Source organism: Lactuca virosa, chromosome 5, assembly GCF_052849685.1.
Source record: "Lactuca virosa cultivar CGN04683 chromosome 5, Lactuca_virosa_CGN04683_v6, whole genome shotgun sequence".
Taxonomy (NCBI): domain Eukaryota; kingdom Viridiplantae; phylum Streptophyta; class Magnoliopsida; order Asterales; family Asteraceae; genus Lactuca; species Lactuca virosa.
Genome location: NC_136430.1, coordinates 284,074,475 through 284,094,666, shown reverse-complemented (window position 1 = coordinate 284,094,666; position 20,192 = coordinate 284,074,475). Strand labels below are relative to the sequence as shown.

The 20,192-nt window shown below is 35.0% G+C and overlaps 1 protein-coding gene across 1 annotated transcript; it reads right to left on the bottom strand.

Moving 5' to 3' along the window:
- Nucleotides 1–10,151: 10,151 nt before the first annotated feature.
- LOC145117362 (uncharacterized) lies at nucleotides 10,152–11,999 on the bottom strand. Its single transcript, XM_079053658.1, has 3 exons — nucleotides 11,651–11,999; nucleotides 10,737–10,795; nucleotides 10,152–10,661 (listed from the first exon to the last, which is right to left on the bottom strand). Exons 1-3 carry the CDS (start codon nucleotides 11,777–11,779, stop codon nucleotides 10,322–10,324), a joined length of 528 nt encoding a protein of 175 aa, XP_078909784.1. The 5' UTR covers nucleotides 11,780–11,999; the 3' UTR covers nucleotides 10,152–10,321.
- Between the last annotated feature and the right edge of the window lie 8,193 nt (nucleotides 12,000–20,192).

Genomic DNA, 20,192 nt, shown 5'->3' with positions numbered 1-20,192 from the left:
GAAGTTTTCGGTTTTCAAAAAATCTAAACCCAAACCGTCGGTTTATGCTTCGGTTTCGGTTTCTCGGTTTCGGTTTTGTTGGTTTTTATCGGTTTTTCGGTTTCCAGGTTCGGTGTTGCTCACCCCTACTTGGTATGATTTACTTTCTAATCGGTAGAAATATTCTCCTTTAATCTTTTTGGGATAATAATTCAATCACTATTAATTGTATCTTGAATACAAATACCAACTAATAAGTAGATTAAACACTTTGTAAGATTTAGTATGGAAAGGCTCCATCCTCATCTTACTAAATGTTTTTTGGATTTGAGGCCGATGTTGGACTAAAGCTTCTAAACCCAAAATCTACTAAATACATATTTATATAACACTCTAAATGTGGCTTAGATTATTATATGCAAACCCGCCAAGAATAAGTCCTTTTATTCTTGTGAAAGCTAAGTTAGTAGAAAGCAAGCTTCTAATGACAAAGCGAGTGGGAGGTACATGGAACTTGAAGCAGCTCAATAACCATAACCTTATGTAGTAATAGTTGGAACTAGTTTTAACAAGGATTGTTAAAATTGAATAATAGCTATTCACAAACACGAATTGTTCGCATTAATGGTAGAATTCATCTATGACTTGAGAAATGTGGAATCTCTCATTGATGATATTTTATTGACGGTTTCTGGAAAATCCATCAAATACCAAGATGCTATGTCAGATCTCGAATCTGATAAATGACTTCGAGTCATGAACATGAGATGTAATCCATGTATAAGAATCAAGTATGGGCTTGATTAAAATTTCTCCCTATAGCAAGGCTAAAAGGAGTAAATGATTCTTCTGGAAAGAATAAATTGCATGGATAACCGTACACATTTACAGCAAGACTTGTTATAAAAGGATTTTCTCATACTCATGTCATTGACTATGGTCCTCATCATACTCATGACATTGACTGTGATCAAACCTTTTCCTCAAGTAGCTATGACTAGATCAATAAGGATATTGTTTGCTATAAATTCATATTCTTAATATGAGATATAGTAAATAGATTTCAAGAAAGACCGTTTTTCTTAATAGACATCTATTGGAAGATATCTATATAGATTAGCCTGGAGGTTTTCTTAATTCATGTTATCCTAACAAAATGTGTAGAGTTTGAGATCCACTTGTGGATATAAAGCAAACATCTCAATGTTGCAATCATCATTTTATGTAAAACCACAAGGTATGTTTTTATATCAAAATGAATAGAACATGTGTGTTTACTAAGAACTAGTGGGAGCATAGTGAAATTCCTAATCTTGTATGAATGAGACATACTTAATCATTTGAAATCACATTCAGACTAAGCAAGGTCTTTTTCACCTCTACTCGGAAAGTGTTTCTAAAATGAAAGAGTTAGGAAGGAGAAGATACATTCTTGGAATGTAAAATCTATAAGGGATAGATAAAATGAATGTTAAAAGTTTCATGTCCTTATACATATATTGGCAATATCTTGAAAGGGATCAAGACACAAGATTCTTTTTGAGAATTCTTGGCATTGTCATATGGCACCATTTTGAGCTAGCCTCAAAAGTACATAGATCATAGGATTGAACTAGAGGAAATGATTTATATTCTATTTGCTTGACAAATAAATTCATCATGAATGATACTTGATTAAAAGGTACTATCTTTGTATCCTTAACACCTGAGATACATAGTGGAACTTAATTGTAAGGAGTACTATACTTTGATAATGGTCAAATGTTGTTCCTTAACCGGGCAGTTATAAAATCCATTTTCAGGTATGGTGTGAACTATGCAAAAGGCTTATGTAGTCAATATGAGATTTGTCCCTCTTATGTGTTGAGAGTTAGACATCTAAGGCGCCTTACCAAAAGTTAAACACCTAATGAGATTAATCGCGATCTGAATCTCATGTTCAACATGATGTCTGTAGCAAAGGGATAACTGATAAACTTACCTTATACACCAATTGTAGCATTGAGCTTTTTGGGAATTGGGCGTTGATAGAATGGCACAAACAGTCGTATGGTCTTAGGGGTAGTGAAATGTTGTTATACGTTCACCACTTTCTATATTAGTCTAATATGAGTCTTGTGCAAGTGAGAGATTGAAAGATCTAGTATCCTCAAGAGTCATATTAAAGTGATATTGCTAAATAACATATGATACTAATTGGTCACACTAACAACAACTTGATACAATTGATTATTTATTAGAAATTGATTTTAATAAATATTCAATAAAACTCTTATAATAAAATTGGAAATTATTTATTTCATAGAAATAATAATTTTCATTAGTAAGTAACATTACATAATTCATATGGTATGAATTAATAAGTTGTATACAACTTTTGGGACTAGTTGAAACCTTTTTGTCTTTTACTCAAAAGACAAAGTTTATATTTTATAAACCTTGAGTTTATAAAATTTAAACTAACTTTTCTCTTTTATATTTAAATTTCGAAATTTGCATAAAAAGATGAAAAGTATGGGCTTTCCATTAGTTTATTCAAAAGTAATGAAGCATGGGAGACATGTTTATGACATGGGGACATATGTGCTTAAAGTGCTAAGACCTAATGGTTAATATATTCACTTTATGCATATAAATAAGATGCTTGCACTCTTGAATGAGTGCACCATTCCTTCTTCCCTACTAGTGGAAGAAACTAGTTTCTTCCCTCTCATTCTCTCTAGTTTTGCTTTGAAGACTTGGAGATTACTTGTTTTCTCATGCCTTCTTTAAGTTCATACTGGTTATGAACTTAAAGCTTAAGGGTTTAAGAGTTTTGGACTAGCATCTACATTAAGTTGAGTCATTGTTGGTGTCTCAAAGGTTCCACATTCTTCATCAACTTCCAAGCCTCCCAAGAGGACCCAAAGAACTACAAAGGTTGTTATTTCTTCACCTCTTCTTTGGTTGGTGTTTTAATCTTTCTATAACTTGCAAGAAGATCCTTGGTGGGTATAAAATGTTTATGTTATTTCAAAAATTAAAGTCTTCCGTTGCCATATTTTTCTAGTTTATGAAACTATTTTTGAACTAAAACCCAACAGTTGAAAGTATGAATTGTGTTTTTAGTACATGAAAGGATGACTTTAGAGTTGATAAAAGAAAGGAAAGAATCAATAGATATAGATGGAAGGATAAAAGGGGGAAAAATGGGAATAACTGGAATAAAAAAAATCTGAGTTGCGAGACCGCGGCATGGTGGAGGCAATGCCACAGCACAGGACACGGTGATGTTTTTTATGAAAAAATGATTGCAACGTACTTTAGAATTTGTGGTGTGGAAGGAAATATACCACGGTGTGATGAAATTAAATTGTTATATACTTTTGTGACAAAATCTTATAGCAACAGATAAAAGTGTCACGAAAAACTATAAAAACATGACGTAAGAGTTGTCGTGTCACCACGGCGTGGTGACAGTATTAGGAGAAGAAAAGAAAAGACGATAAATCGTCTTTGATATTTCGTTATATATATATATATATATATATATATATATATATATATATATATATGTGTGTGTGTGTGTGTGTGTGTGTGTGACATCCCCATTTTCACGGCCAGAAAAGACCAATTTTGTTTATGCTTTATAAAAATCAGAGTACTTCTTTTAATAAAAATGTTGCGGAATTTGTTCCCAGAAAAACATGATAAATACGTTATCAAAGCATTTCCGAATAAATGTATTTTATTCATTTTAAAACATTGGGATGTCATCGTCAATACTGAAATATAAGCATAAACAGAACTTACATTCATTATCACTAGTGATTTATATCTCCTTAATCTCTCAGTGTAATGTAACTTCATATCGACACCTGTGATTCAAATAAACTGAGTGGGTCAGGTTGGGAAACCTGGTGAGTACATAGGGTTTTCAACCCACAATAATATAATTATTATGTTTAAACATCAAACAATCAACCCAATTTCTCATCCTCATTATCTTCTTTACTCTTAAGGATCTACCCTAAGAATCAAATATTTCTCGTTCATTCATTCCTAAGGATCATCCTAAGGAATCGGCACGAAGTCTATCATCACCGGGGTTTAGGCACTAAGTCTGCATAGTCGCCAAGATTTATACAACAGGCACTAAGTCCGCATAGTCGCCAGGGTTTTAGGCACTAAGTCTGCATAGTCGCCAGGGTTTATACAACAGGCACTAAGTCCGCATAGTCGCCAGGGTTTTGGCACCAAGTCTGCATGATCGCCAAGGTTTAGGCACCAAGTCTGCATGATCGCCAGGGTTTAGAGTACACCGGGTGAACACATCGTTCACAACACCTACAGGTTGCGAGCCTGCTAGTGTTCCACTGGACTGTCTAGAATAGTCTGTGGTTGTCATCCATACTCTGCTAGATGACGTGTCCAACGCTTGGGTAAAAGGATTCCCTCATTGTTCACCTCTCACCCTTATCTAGTGGTCTATATCACCTCTCATCTCATCATCCAACTCATAATTCATCTATCCATGTTTTACCCAACATATTTTGTAGATATAAAATACATATACAGTTTAAATCATTTAAAACATGTATAAAATCGTTCATCCATCATAGATAGCAAGTATACAAATAATATGCACGCATAACACGTAATTTATATAAAATACTTCATATCTATGTGTAAGATGAAAGTAACTATGCACTCACCTGATACGGTGGTGACTCGGTACTCGGACAACACTTCGTTGTCTTAAAACAATTTCCCTCGACGAAACCTAGTATCAATACCACTAGGGTTTAGTCTAATATTCACCGAGACTAATTAATAGTCTTGCTATTATTACTATTATATAAGCACGAAACAATATTTCTCAACCACTATGTACAGACAGGGGCCAAACATGAAACACCTGAGGGCAGGATCATTTCGGCATATAGCACTTCTGAATCCAGCAACCCAAGCGGCCCTCCAAACCAGATTCCCCATATCGCGAGTGGTTAAAAAGATATTACGACGACACTTATATAACCCATAATAATAGCCCAAATAATTATTCTAATGTCCTAATAACATTACTATAATTAATTAAAAGCTATATTAAAAATAGTGTAGTCGTAGCTCACTTACAGCGGGTTTTTATTAAAAACTCGGGCTTCGCTGGAGCAGCGTTTCCGAGCCGAAAGCTTTTCTTCTCGAAGCCGTCGGGCGCTCCGGGGCTTCCTTCTCGTGCTAGGGAGGTTCCCTAGACTTGGGAGGGGTTTAGGGAGGCTAGAGAGAAGTTAGAGAGAGAAAGAAAGACTTTTGGTGTGAAGAAATTATGAAGAGTTCATCTCTTATTTATAGGAGTTTTATAGTAAAGTAGCCTCTAAGTTTCGTCCGTATCTTCCGCGTACGAGCTCCATTTTCTACGTTCTTTATATCCACGAGTTGGTATTTATGAGCACTACAACTTTCATTTAGACCTCGTCGGCTAATTCTCCTTCTATCTCAGATTTACAAAAATTGTATCGTATTTATCGCGCACGAAGAGTAGCGACTAAGCTTCGTCCATATCTTTCGCATACGAGCTCCGTTTCCGAAGTTATTTATATCCATGCGTTGGTATTTACGAGTACTACCACTTTCATTTAGAGCCCGTTGGCTAATTCTCATTCTATCTCGGATTTACAAAACTGTATCGAATTCGTCGCGCTCGAAAAGTAGAGACTAAGCTTCGTCCATAACTTTCGCATACGAGCTCCGTATTTGACGTTATTTATATCCACGCGTAGGTAAAAATAAAATCTACAACTTTCCTTTTTACTTCGTCGGCTAATTCTCGACTGATCTTAAATTTAACAGTAGGAGGTGATTACACTGTTAAATGTCCGCGTAAAATTCATAACTTTTACAAACGGACTCTGTTTTCGTCTGTCTTTTTGTCGTTGAGTTCCTATTAATGAGATATTCAATTCTCATTTAGGTCGCATTGGCCAAAAACCGCTCGATCTAAAATTCGAATTCCGGGCTGTGCACTGTTATGCCAAATCTTAGAAAAACTATAACTTCCTCATAGGAAATCAGATTTGGCCGTTCTTTTTATGCACGCTCTTGGTTTAACGTATACTACGACTTTTGTTTAGATCACTAAGGCCAAAAAGTCTTCTATCATAAATTCACTATTTACGTCGCGTCGTGTCGTGCCGGTTTTGCCGTAAAACTTCGACGTGCCATCACTTCTTCGTTATAACTCGGATTTCGGCGTTCTTTATATGTACGGAATCCTTGTAACATATGCTACAACTTTTATTAAGACTATTCCATCTAAATAATCTTCTATCAAAAACTCATTTTTGATGCTCATTGTCTCTAAATTGACTAGCCCGGATCTGCGGGTGTTACAATATATATATATTAGCTATATTTGGTACTTATATGATATATATTTTAGCTATATTTTGGTAAAATACAAAATATATTTGGTACTTATATGATATAAATTCTATCGTGTAGCCAAAGAAGGACAATCTCAAAGAAAAAGACTAAAATGGGACAAAGATAGGAACTTGGAGATTGAAGCATGCATCAAGAGGAAAATGGAGAAGGAAACGAGCATAAACAATACCCCACGTCGTGGTGGCTTATATGCTACGACGTGGCTACGTGTTCAACCTAGAACCTTCTTTGGATCTACATGGAAAACTTGGCGCATACGGTATCAAGATGTTTTCCACGTCGTGGAAGCTTATTGGCCACGGCATGGAGTCCAATTTTAGGCAAGTATAAATTTTGACTTTTAGGTTGAATTTTAGAGAACCACTCCAGAGAGCTACGATTTATTACAAAAAGCAATCTTAAACCCTTTGGAGGGCAGAATTCAATTGAAGAACGAGTCTTAGAGAGATTGAAGTGAAGAATCACCATTATCATTCAGTTTACCTAGAGTTTATGATGTTTAACCTAGTTTGCTACTTGATTATGTGTTCCTTTTCTGTAATCATGGGCTAAAAACCCTTTACTTTTGTTTAGACTAGATGAACCCTAATACTATGTGTTAATTTCTATTTTTAATGGATTATTGAAGTTGCATTTAGCTTATGTTTGATAGATCACCAACTTAGCATGTTAAAGTACCTATCTTTAATACTTTGCCTCAAGTTATGTAAAGTTATACAGCCTTTGATTGCATGAACTTGTTTATCCTAGTTGTTTATGATCATTAAATTACTAGAGCTAGATGTTGATCATACCCTAGTATAGGTGGTAAAGTTAGTTGCATAATTGTGTTAAAGAGCATTATTTGATCATAATAATTGTTTGATTGTCTAATCTTGATCATGGATAGATAATTCTTAGATTTATTCATTTGTAGCCCAAATAGATCTTAAAATCAATTTGTGTTCTTAACTTGCATGATCATTGTGGTTAAGGTTCATAAATTAAAATATGCTAGTTAGTTTGATCATGATAGTTAGTGACTTTTAATTTGGTATCCAACTGATATTGATCTATTGTTTGAAATTGATTATAGGAAAAGAGGGGATTCGAAGCTAAACGGAAGTATCTCTTTCTCTCGATTGAAAATCGTTCTCTAATTATTTGCTTAGTTTGAAGTATTTAGTTATTTAATTTAAGTTTTTCTAAACTTGAAAAACCAAATAAAACCCCCCAAATAAGTATTCTCTTATTTTAATTTTTAGCATTATTTTCTTAATTAAAATTTTGTTCCTTGTGTTTGACTCTTACTTATTCTACTTTACCACTACGCGACTAGGTACGATGTCTATTGTGTTTTAGCTGAGTTGAATAATTAGGATATATATTTAAATATTTTTACTGGTTATATAAAAAAACACATCAGTATTTTTCACCCAAAACACATCACAACTGAGCTGGAACTGAGGTTTGGCGATTTTGGGGCGATTTTCTAATTGGAGTTGTGGGAAATTGAAATCCTCTTGAAGTTATGGGAAATGGAATTAGGGCTAAGAACCATAATCCGGTATTAACAGTGGTATGGGTGAAATTGAAGTGTATTATGTTATTAAAGACGTATATAGTTCGAATATATGTGTATGTGCTGATTTGTATGGTTTAATTCTTGATTTAGGGAATTATCATCATAAGCCCTAAATTGAACTTTCATGCTAATAATTGGAGTTTGAGTACAAGAGATTAATAGGAGTAAGAACAAATATGTTAAGAGTATTATTGTGTATTTATCCTACTCAAATTCATAAATTGAAAGTTGATTGCTATAAACTTGATTTATGTAATTGAAAGTTGACTGTAATATCCCGAATATGAAATCATTATTGTGGTAGTCTTTGTGAGTGAATTACCACTGAGTGAGAATGAACTGATATGGTAGTCTTTGTGACGGTAATACCAATAGAAATAATATTTGTGGTAACCTTGGTGGCAGTAATATGTGTGAATTGTTATTTGGAAAAACATAAAAGGTTTCATTTTATAGTTTTAAATTTTATATTTAGACGCAAGTTTCATGAAGTTAGTTTTATTTACTAAGCCTTTAGCTTATTGTGTATGTTGAAAAACATTTTTTCACGGACTACGGATGTTGTAAGCAACAATCTTTTAGAAAGGAAAGGAATCTTTTGAAGTCTTTTGTACATTACTAAATATGTAAAATAGTATTTGTAACAACCCAATACGATCCCTGAGTTTTTTTTGTATATGTAAAATAGTATTTGTAACAACCCAATACGATCCCTGGGTTTTTTTGTATGTTTAATAGTTTTTGGAAACTTGATGTTTAATATGTATTTATACAGTTAATGTTTAATACTTTATATAAAGAAAAAGTTTGGATGTACTTTTGTATAAAATTTTGGGTGTTACAGATATTCTCACGCATCACTTTATAGGGCAAAACGTCCTTTTTAACCATTAACATTTTAAACGTTATAATTAAAGTGGTATATTTAATGCATCTCGTACCTCTCTCAAGTTTCTACTATTAAAGTTTTCCAACAATAAAAAACAATTATCTAGCATTGTCAATACTCATAATACTCCCACATGTTTATAGAAAATGCAATTATTTTTAAGTTACTCACCTTAAATTATCAGGGTTGGACAATTTCACATTCTTTATGTTCCTTTATTTTTCCAAGCTCCCAACACGTTTTTCCAATACAAAACACTAACCATCATTCTACTACATTGGTTTGAAGTAACCAAGAGCAATCAAACCAACTACACATCCTTTATGTCATCATTCTACTACATTGGTTTGGGATAACTTTTTTAGCTCTAAAGTCCTTTTTATAAAAAGACTTTTTGTAAAATGTCTTTTTCCAAAAGTAATAGTTTAAAATGTGTTTGGATGGAAAAGTTGTTTTTAAGGCACAAAAGTCACGATTTTGTGACTTTTAGAAACAACATTTTTTCCATTGCTCAATAGTTGTTTTAAAAAGAACTTTTCGGGGGTGTTTGGGAGATCTTTTTTAGGCTTAAAGTCCTTTTTAGAAAAGAACTTTTTATAAAAGATTTTTTCTCAAAAGTAAAAGTTTAAAATGTGTTTGGATGTAAAAAAAGCCAAAAGTTGCTTTTCAAAAGACAAAAGTTCAAAAAATCAGATATTGTGGCTTTTTGAATCACGTTCTTTTCCCTTTACCCAAAAGTTGTTTTCAAAATATCTTTTTTCCTTTCCAAACAACTTTTCAATTTTTTTGACTTTTTGGAAAAGCAAAAAGCCAAAAAGTTGTTTTTAAACCAATCCCAACCACCCTCTTTATATCGACAAACATCTTTTGAACTTTTTTTACTTTTTCGAAAAGTGAAAAGTCCAAAAGTTGTTTTTAAAGCAATCTCAAACACCTCTAGGCAAGTTTAATCTAACTTTATCATTTGTAGCATCAATTCTCGGCCACATCAATAGCTAACACCATCTCTAACTTCTTAATTGCACAACACCCTTCTTAGGGTGTTTGACTAATCTCTTTGAACACTTGAATTTGGCTCATCCATGGAGTTTATGAGCTAAATTGCATATTGATTAATTACTTCAGATAAAAACTTTCAAGAGCATCAATTCACATAATTTGATCCATTATGATCTCTTTTAATAAGCTTAACCAAACCCTAGCTTTGCTTCATGACACAACAAACTAAACAGTTGCATTTGAAATAACACTATGTTTAAATTCACACGACCCCCAACTCGAATTATGCATTCAAAGTTATGAAAACACGATAACCATTACGAACAAGGGTTTAGATTGTTAAATATCCTACAATTAAAAAAAAAACAAAACCAAAATAAAATAAACAAGTCAACCATTCCTACTACATACTCCATACGTGATAATAAAACATTGGATGAACATCTCCACATCTAATAAATTCAACTTCACTTTCTCTTCTTAGCTGGTGGTTGTTCTTCCTCATCATCATCCTCCTCTTCTTCTTCCTCCTCATCATCGTCATCATCATCATCATCTTCATCATCATCATCGTCATCATCATCATCACTACCTTGATTGCCATTAGCAGCAGGATCCTCCTCAGCATCAGCTTCATCATCATCATCATCTCCAGCTTCTTCTTCACCTGAGAAATCTTCATCTCCAGCATCATCTTCAGGCTCCTCTGCATCATTGTCTTCTTCATCATCATCATCCTCTGTGTCACTTCCATCTTTTGCTTCAAGTTCAGTTGAGCTCTTCTTGTTAAGCTCTGAAAAAGGAAACCTGTAAGAAAAAAAATCAAATTTTATAAAAATTTCAGATTATAAAAACAGAAATTGTTTGTGAATTGAGTACTACCTTTGATCATTTCCGATCAAATTTGGCAATGTACTTCCATCTTGAAGCAGAAGTCCCATCTGCATAATAAAAAAAGACAAATTTTCTCATGATAAAATTGAACCAAACTATAAAAATACAAAAATTTTGAGTCCATGGAAAGCTAGCTGGCAACAATATAAAATTTTTGAAACTCAAAAGTGAAAAGATGAACTTTTCTTCATAACCCAACTTAAGAAACATAATTATTTTCAACACCAAAAAATCTTGAAAGTGCAAAAGAACAATCAGCTTTAGGCGTTATTGGTTTTCAGAGCTTTTCATCATACCCAACTTCACAATGGAAACAAAGCTTCAATTTTTCTGAAAACTCAAAAAAGAACTGAATTTGAGAATTATTCACAAGAAACATGGTTAACTTCCAAGAAAATGGTTTAAAAAGGTCGATCGCTCTTGACTTTAAGATTAAAGGAAAAACAAATTAATCTCGAAACTTGAACAAAGATTAAAGTCGATTGCTATTAACTTTAGAAGTAGAGGAAAACCAAAAGAAGGAAGAATCCATTAGCATAAAAGCTTAAAACTTTGAAGTCTCGTTATCAGAAGTTAAACAGGAACTTAAAAGGGCGAAAACTATCTTCTTAGTAACAAACAGATACAAACAACATAAGATCCAAGCGTCAGACACCTGGTGGGCATCTATAGAACCCAATTAGTTAACACAGTAAGCAAAAGCAATAACACAGTAATTATGCGTAAAACCAAAAGACATGAAAGACAGAGATTAAACTCTAGAAGCAAAACCCCAATTATAACAAATACAACTATAAGTCAATTAGACCATGAATTTAGCAATTTAGCTTCAAATTTTTCGGTGATTTTGAAACTCAAAATGGATAAAAAGGAAAAAGTAAAGGATTCAGAATTATTTGTACCATCATGACGAGGCAAGCAATAGAAATCTCAGCAGCCAAAAGGCTTTCAAAAGCCATCGCTCCGGCGAGAGATGCCATTTTTCTCTGTAAATACCCCAAATCAGAGCTGGACGATTTCACTAATTCCATTGCGAAAACCCACAAAAGTTATCTTGACAGCCGACTTGAAAACCAAAGATTTTATACTTTCCACCGGATTAAGGTTTAAGAAATGTGTAACGGTAGCAAAGCCAGGGAGAGAGTAGATAAGAGACTGTGAACGAAAGGAATTGTGGGGTTAGGGTTCGAAAGGCTTGATTCCTTTGGGTGTCGGGGCCAAGGGTTTTTGTTTCATTGAAACAAGAAGTGTTCTAGGGTTTTGTTGGGTGTAAATTGCAAAACGTGAATAAGTTAGGGGTAAACTTTTGATAACTTTACTTTGACCTGGATGTATTTGAAACTTTGGATCTGCATTTTCAAATTTTGAAAATGTAATTAAGGCTTACACTCTTCCCAAGAGGAAATTCAAAAATCCAAATAATATGCACATCCATTTCAAGACAAGTATATCTTTTAAAATGTTTAATAACATTAATTTAGTTCATTTGTATTTTTTTTATTAAGTAAACTATTCAATAATTTATACAGTAGTTTTCAATTTGTTACAAAAAGATCTACATAAAATTTTAAGAATTGTATAAATTATTAAAATATTAATAATAAATCAAATTTTGTTGGACAAATTTATAAAGGATATTAATTTAGTTATTGAAAAAGTATTTATAAATAAATGATGGTGTGGTCGATGACTGAAGTAATTTACCTCTTCGAGAAAAATATAAATAAATAAATAAGAATGTACATATAATGTTTATCAATTTGTGTTTGCGGGTAGTTGTATTTGCATTGTATACCTAACTTTGTTAAAATATAGTGTACTTTTGATATTGTATTGTGTTACAATTGAGGAAGTATTTCTTAAATTGTTTGATAATGAGAAATCATGTATTAAAAACTTTGTGTGTGTGTGTGTGTGTGTGGGGGGGGGGGGGGGTGTTTAACTTTAGAATTTGATGTTTGCAACCATCCATCTTACTTGAAGATTTGACCTTAAGTACACTTATTAAGTTTTCCAAGCCTAACACTTGTATCTTGACATGTACTTAAATTAGTACATAATAGAAGACTAAAGATAAAGGATCTTGAGACATTTAGAAAACATTATGTTGGAATGTTAGACTTTAACTTGCCTTTTAAGATTAGTTGTAACTTTCCTTGCACTTTGGAAACAAACATTGTTAACTTTGGAATCAAGATCTTTGAGATAGATCAAGGCGTATTAGTCTTATTCAAAGTACATACATTGATAAGATCTTGAAGTATTTCATGATACATGATTCCAATCGTAGAAACCTGCCAATGCAACATGGGATTATTTTAAACAATTCTCAATGTCCCTCGAATCCCAATAAGGAGAAACCGATGTGAGACATCCTATTTGTTTTTATTGTATCCATCATGTACATCATGTTATATACTAGATCAAATATCTTGTATGTGTTAAGCATGATGATTCATTTTTAGTATGACCAGAGTGAAAAAGTATTTGCTTGCAGTAAGGAACATTAAAAAGTACTTTAGAATAACTAAAGACATGTCCATGGTTTTTGGAGACATGGAAGAATAGCTAAAGATCAAATGTTACATCTTTGTTGGTTTCTAAGGCGGATCAAGATGATTCTCGCTCCTAATCTAGTTGTGTCTTTATTATGAATGGGTAGCATTCGATTGGTGAATCTCCAAACATACTACAAATGCATAATCTACAACGGGGTCAGAATATATTGGCACATTAGAGGAAGCTCAAAAAGCAATATGTATGAGGAAGTTCATTGTGAACTAATGAGTAGTGCCCAACATTCGGGATCCCATGAAGATATATTGCGACAACGTTAGAGTTATCACGATAACAAAGGATAGGATAGTAAAACATATCGAGTGGAGGTATCACTACATTCTCAAGGTTATTGGATATAGTAAGGTTGCAATCATAAAAGTTTACACAGATCAGAACCTTACATATTCGTTTACCAAGCACATGCCCACAAATGAAACATGAGAGTCATAAAGCATGCATTGGACTTTGTAATGCTTATAGCTTTTTACTAATATTTAGTATATTGGATATTCGAAACATTAACAATTTTTTAGTATTTTTTTAATATTCTTGAGCAATATTTTATCATCTAGCATTATTGTGTTCCAACATTTCATGTTATTGTCACCGGAGTGGTTATATGCAATAATATTGTGAAGGTTGTTGGAGACATCCATAAGATGGATGTATCTTAGTGGAAGATCCAAAAAAACACATGTGTTCTTGAGACTGAATAGTAGGTTGGTCTACTTTGATAATTGCATTTCAAGTATCAGCGTCATTGAGTGAATCTTGAACAAAATATGTCGGATTCTATTAGAATTCAACCTAAGACATATGTCGAGATCTACATGAGTGTGTGTATATATATATATATATATATATATATATATATATATATATATATATATATATATATATATATATATATATATATATATATATATATATATATATATATAAAGTACATCAAACTCTAACATGAAACATAGCAATTATAAAGGATGTTATTAGATATATCATGAAACTCATGAAGAGGACATATAGTCAAGATGAGATTTGTCCCTCCAGCATTTTGGAGCATAATGTATGGTTGGAGTCTTTCGATATAATCAGATAAGATGAAGTGTATAGCTATACCCAGATTGTCCAAGTAGAAGTCTGATATTATCTTGTCTGACTTTGCAAACCAATGCAACCTATAGAGCAACACATTGGATTAATTCATGTATCGTACAATTACGTGAGAGTTTGTTGGGAAGTATGTGCACGGGATAAACATATTAACATATTTAAAGGAAATTAAAGTTGAAGATATTATGATTCCTTTTTTTTCTATGCTAGTGACGCCATTTTCTCTAGGAGTGGTTGAAAGAAAACATTACAACTCTAGTTCAAGCGATTAACTGTTTTTATTGTTTTTCTTGTGTATCTGGATTGTAGATTAATCTAGCCAAGTCTAATTTGTACGTTGTTGGTGTTACGGAGATAAAGGTTTGTGACTTGGCGTTGTTTACTGGATGTAAACCAGACAATATTCCTTTTGCCTATGTGGGTTTACCGGTGGGATCAAATATAGCCAGAGTTACTCCTTGGAACCCTATTATTGATAGGTTTTGGAAAAAACTTTCTAAATGGAGAGTTAATATGTTGTCTATTGGTGGTCGGCCCACTCTCATTACTTTTGTCTTAGTATCGATGGGTATTTTTATCTGACGATTTATTGGATGTCGGTATAGGTTAGGGAGGAGGGAGTCATTTCATCCCAACCCACTGCCACATCATTTTTTCTCTTTCATTTTTCTTCATCTTTCTCAAACCATAACACACGGAAACCCTATCTTTTTTAACCCACTCAACCCGTTCAATTAAAAAAAAATACAAAAGAATCAAGGTAAAATGTTAATTAGAAATAGAGTTACCGCCGGTACCACTTCCGTTTCAGCGGGTTGTTTAATTGGTTTCACTAATCCACTTCATCATCTCTCTCTACTTTCTCTCTCTCATTTTCTCTTGTACCATGTGTTTTAAAACTTGTACCTTAGTTGTTTTGTATTTTTTTAATTGAGTGGGTTGAGAAATATATGATTTTCGTGTGTTATAGGTTGAGAAAGATGAAGAAAAAGAAGAGACAAAAATTGATGTGACAGTGGGTTCAGTGGGTTGGGAGGGAATGACTCTCTCCTCCCTTAAGAAAAAACTTGAGTCGCTTTGAGCCCATTTTTTTGGGTGGTGATGGAGAAAAGTCAAAATTATTCTGGGTTACCTGCAATTTGGTTCTAGCTTCTAAACATAAAGGAGATTTGGGTTTTGGTTCCTTAGAAACCTTTAATTCCGCCTTGCTTCAAAATGGCAATGGATGGTAAAACCTTGTTTAATTGGATACCTACGCATTACGGGTATGTACTTTTGATCTATTATAGTTTTTATAGATGGTAAAACCTTGTTTAATTGGATATTTGGATCCATGTTTTGCGGTTGATGAAATTTGATTTACAACTTCCTCCATGCAATGTTGTTTTTAATTGATATGTTGATTGCATCAAACCTCAAAGCAATGGTCATAATACAAGAGATTGTAAATGTCAAGGAGGTCCAGTGGAAAGTAGTCAAGTTGCTTTAAAGTCAAACGAGTGAAAAAGGGCAATCAAGTCAACAATGGAAAGGAAAATTGAGGTGAAGGTCTATGAGAAAAGGAAAGGCGAATACCTGTTTGTCATGTATTTTGGCTTTGTTTACATGACACTATGAAACTCTAGTACGATAATTTTAGTAAGTTTATGGTTTTACTTGGTTAAAATATGTCTATATGCATAGTTTTGGTGTAATCTTGGTGTGATTGATGCAATGGCCATTTTATGTGCTTTCATTACACTTAATATTAGTTTTATATGGCTGGGTACTTAAATTGAACTCATACGCTTAACATTATTGAAATATCAAATCTTTCCAGGGTCAACTTTTTCCATTAAAGGATCAACTTGGTCCATTATCGTCATTCATAATACAAGATTCCAAAATACAACCATGGTCAACAATTTGCACTTAATATCAATCAATAACAAAAAAAATAATAATAAAATAAAATAAAAATACAGGATCAACACTTTGCATTAAACTTATTTCAAAGATCATATTTTCTATTAATCACCAAAACATAACATGAATTTAAAATAAAACCATGACCTACATTATTCCAACTACTAAAGTGACCCTTTTAACTATACATTGACCCTTACTATTAGAACGATTAATACGAAAATAGACTCAGTTAGATATGAAAACAATCTTCCAAATCATCATTTTAAACTTCGTTTTCTCCACTTTATCTTGTAGAATGTTCTTGGGGTTGAGTAAACCAGGGATGACCTCTATAGCCCTTGGGCACATTTATGTGTCAAACCACCTAATGAAGTTGCAATTGGACTCCATTATTTGATACGGATGTGGACCTGGACTTTAACCAGCCTTCTGATATTGAACCAGAGCCGTAGCCAACTCGAGTTGGAGCCATATTGATGCGTGGATATGGTTTCAAGTTGGAGATTATCTTTTTAGCTTATTTTTAGTAATTGAATAATATCCAATTGGTATTTGATTGGGACTTATTTGCTTTCCTTTTTGTGGAGTTTGCACTTTATTTACTTGTTTTGTTTTGGTTATTGGAGGACGATTATTATTTTTTTCTTCTTGAAATTAATCGAGATTTTGCTATCTCTTTGTTCTTTATTCTCTTTGTTGCTTCTGTTAGACACTCATAGGTCTCTCATACGTTTCCATTCTTTAATGTGATTTTTCATCTTCTTATACTTTTCCTTATTCTTTAAGGGTTGTATATGTAAATTATTCTTATTATAAAATGCTTGCTTCTCCACCGTATTTGGGATGGAGACTCTTTCTGTCGTGGTATCATTTGCCTAAAGATCCTATTTTTTCTCATTTCCTTCTCTGCACGTTTTCTTTTTCTCTCTTCTAATCCATGGCAGGTTCCACCTCTGCTGATACTCTCCTCCCCATTAACACTCTTATGCATCTCATTACTATTCGCCTTTCCCCCTCAAACTATTTGTTATGGAAGAGTCAACTTATTCCTCTCCTCACACATCAAAATCTGATGGGTCACGTTAACGGCACCTCCTGTGCTCCACCCACAGAACTCCTCGTTGATGACAAATCCTCACCAAATCCGGCGTACTCGGTGTGGCTTGCTGCTGATCAGCGCACCGTTATCATCCTCCATGCCTCTCTCACTAAAGAGGCATTCTCTGAAATTATTGGGCTGGACATAGCTCGACAAATATGGGTTGCCCTTGAGACCGCCTACAGCAACTCTTCTGTCGAGCGCATTCAAAACCTACGTGATCAGCTCCGCCAACTGTCTAAAGGCGCCTCTACTGTTACTGATTATGGTCGTAAATTCAAAACCATTTGTGATCAGTTATCGACGATTGGTTATCCCGTTGAAGAATCTGATAAGGTTCATTGGTTTTTGTGTGGCCTTGGCGGATCCTTTGAAACTTTTTCAACTGCTACTCGAGCCTCTCGGTCACCCCTTCTCTTTCGGGATCTTCTTGCGCAGGCAGAGGGGCACGAATTGTTTCTCAAGTCCATTCATGGGTCCATCGCCCCACCTGTTGCGTTTACCGCTCTGTCTCGTGATACTATCTCTAACCGGGGTCGTGGTGGTCGATCCTCCCGTGGCGGTCGGGGACGTGGTCGCCGTCCTCCGCACTGTCAATTGTGTCGTACAAACGGTCATTATGCTAATGCCTGCCCTCGTCTTGCCACCTATGCCACCCATGCTTCCGCCTCTGATGCTGATCTCGCCAAAGTTTTTCATGCCCAATGTCATGTTTCTTCCGCCGGACCGGATTGGTATGCTGATTCCGGTGCGACAGACCATATGACATCTACTTCTTCGTCGGTGACCCAACCCGCACCATATTCGGGCACCAACCAGGTTACCTTTAGGAATGGTCAGGTTCTTCCCATCTCACATGTTGGCGACTCCTCTTTTAATAATAATATTAGGCTTCGGGATGTATTGGTCATTTCTAAGATTACCAAAAATCTTTTATCCGTTAGTAAATTAACCATCGATAATAATCTGGATGTTTTGTTTTCTCAACCTTATTTCTACATTCAGGATCGATCAACGCGACAAGTTCTCGCTCAAGGTCGGTGTGAATGTGGCTTATATGTTCTCTCTACCAGTCCTCGAGCGTTCTTTGCCTCCACCAAGTCAAAGTTGAAGGCGTTCTTTGAATTGTGGCACTCTCGGTTAGGACATGTGTCCGTTGACACCATTTTACTTTTAAATAAACAGGGTCGTTTGTTGGTTACTTCTCTTTTACCAAACCCAGATGTATGCTCTCCTTGTCAACTTGCTAAGGCACATCGATTACCTTTTGTTATAAATGAAAAGCGTTCATTAAACATATTAGATTTGGTGCACTGTGATTTGTGGGGACCCTCACCTGAATGTTCTGTTGATGCTTACCGATATTATGTTGTGTTTATGGATGATCATTCTAGATTTACGTGGTTTTATCCTCTTAAAACCAAATCTGATTTCTATGCAATCTTGGATGTATTTCTCAAGCTTGTTCAAACACAATTCACTCGCAAAGTAAAGGTTTTTCAGAGTGATGGCGGCACCGAATTCTTGAATCATCGTGTTTGCAAATTACTTAATGATAATGACACATTTCACCAGGTTTCTTGTCCATACACTCCTCAACAGAATGCTCGGGTCGAACGCAAACACAGACACATTGTTGAAATGGGTCTGGCAATGTTATTTAATGCGCACGTCCCTCCATCGTATTGGGTTCACGCATTTAGTTCTGCAATCTATCTAATTAATCGCTTACCTACTTCCGTGTTGCAGAATAAATCCCCCTTTGAGCTTGTATTTAATCGGGCTCCAACATATGATCACCTTCGGCCATTTGGTTGTCGTGTTTACCCTTACTTACGAGACTATGCCGCTCACAAACTCTCTCCACAAAGCCTCCTGTGCATTTTCCTTGGTTACTGCTCTCGTTACAAAGGTTATCAATGTCTTGATCCTGCGACATCACGTATTTATATCACTCGGCATGCCAAATTTGATGAACAATGCTTTCCTTTTTCTGGTGCTACGTCTCAACTTCCGGCGACCATGTTAACCTTGACAACTTTCTTGGATGATCACCCATGTTCCCCTGTTGCACCGATTGTTTCGCCAACATCGCCGTCAGTTCCGGCCTCTTCTTCGCCATTGCCTGCCTGCGACCTTTGTGATGAGACACAACGCCCGCCTATCTCCTCTGAATCTCCGGGAGACCATGTGTTTTCTCAGCCCACTACCATCCATAACTAGCCTGCTACACCCGGGCCCACGATTGTTTCTGACGAACATGCTACGCCTTTGCAGTCAGATTCACCCGTTGATACTCCGACCCATGTTCCTCCACCCACGGGACATCCAATGACCACACGAGCCAAGGCTGGGATTTTCAGACCAAAGCATCGGGCCGATTTGGCCCACACTTCTGCCCATGCACTATATTCAGCGCTTTTTGCTTCCACGGATCTGAAAGGGTTGAAGTCCGCTGTAAAACATCCACATTGGTTGACTGCCATGCATCAAGAAATGGAAGCTCTTCACCGGAATAATACTTGGACATTGGTTCCCCGACCTGAACATCATAACATAGTGGGTTGTCGTTGGCTATTCCGGACCAAATATCATGCCGATGGTTCAATTGAAAGACACAAAGCTCGTCTTGTTGCTCAGGGGTTCAGTCAAGTCCCGGGGATTGATTATTCTCAAACTTTCAGTCCGGTGGTTAAGGCCTCTACTGTTCGAATTGTGCTCTCACTGGCGGTTCTTAACAACTGGACACTTCACCAACTTGATGT

Excerpts from the sequence above, each read along its gene's own strand:
- LOC145117362 (XM_079053658.1), bottom strand. The coding sequence starts at position 11,779 with ATGGAATTAGTGAAATCGTCCAGCTCTGATTTGGGGTATTTACAGAGA. Across the intron at positions 10,796-11,650 it reads TTGCTTGCCTCGTCATGATG|ATGGGACTTCTGCTTCAAGA; the intron begins GTACAAATAATT and ends TTTATTATGCAG. Across the intron at positions 10,662-10,736 it reads TTGATCGGAAATGATCAAAG|GTTTCCTTTTTCAGAGCTTA; the intron begins GTAGTACTCAAT and ends TTTTTCTTACAG.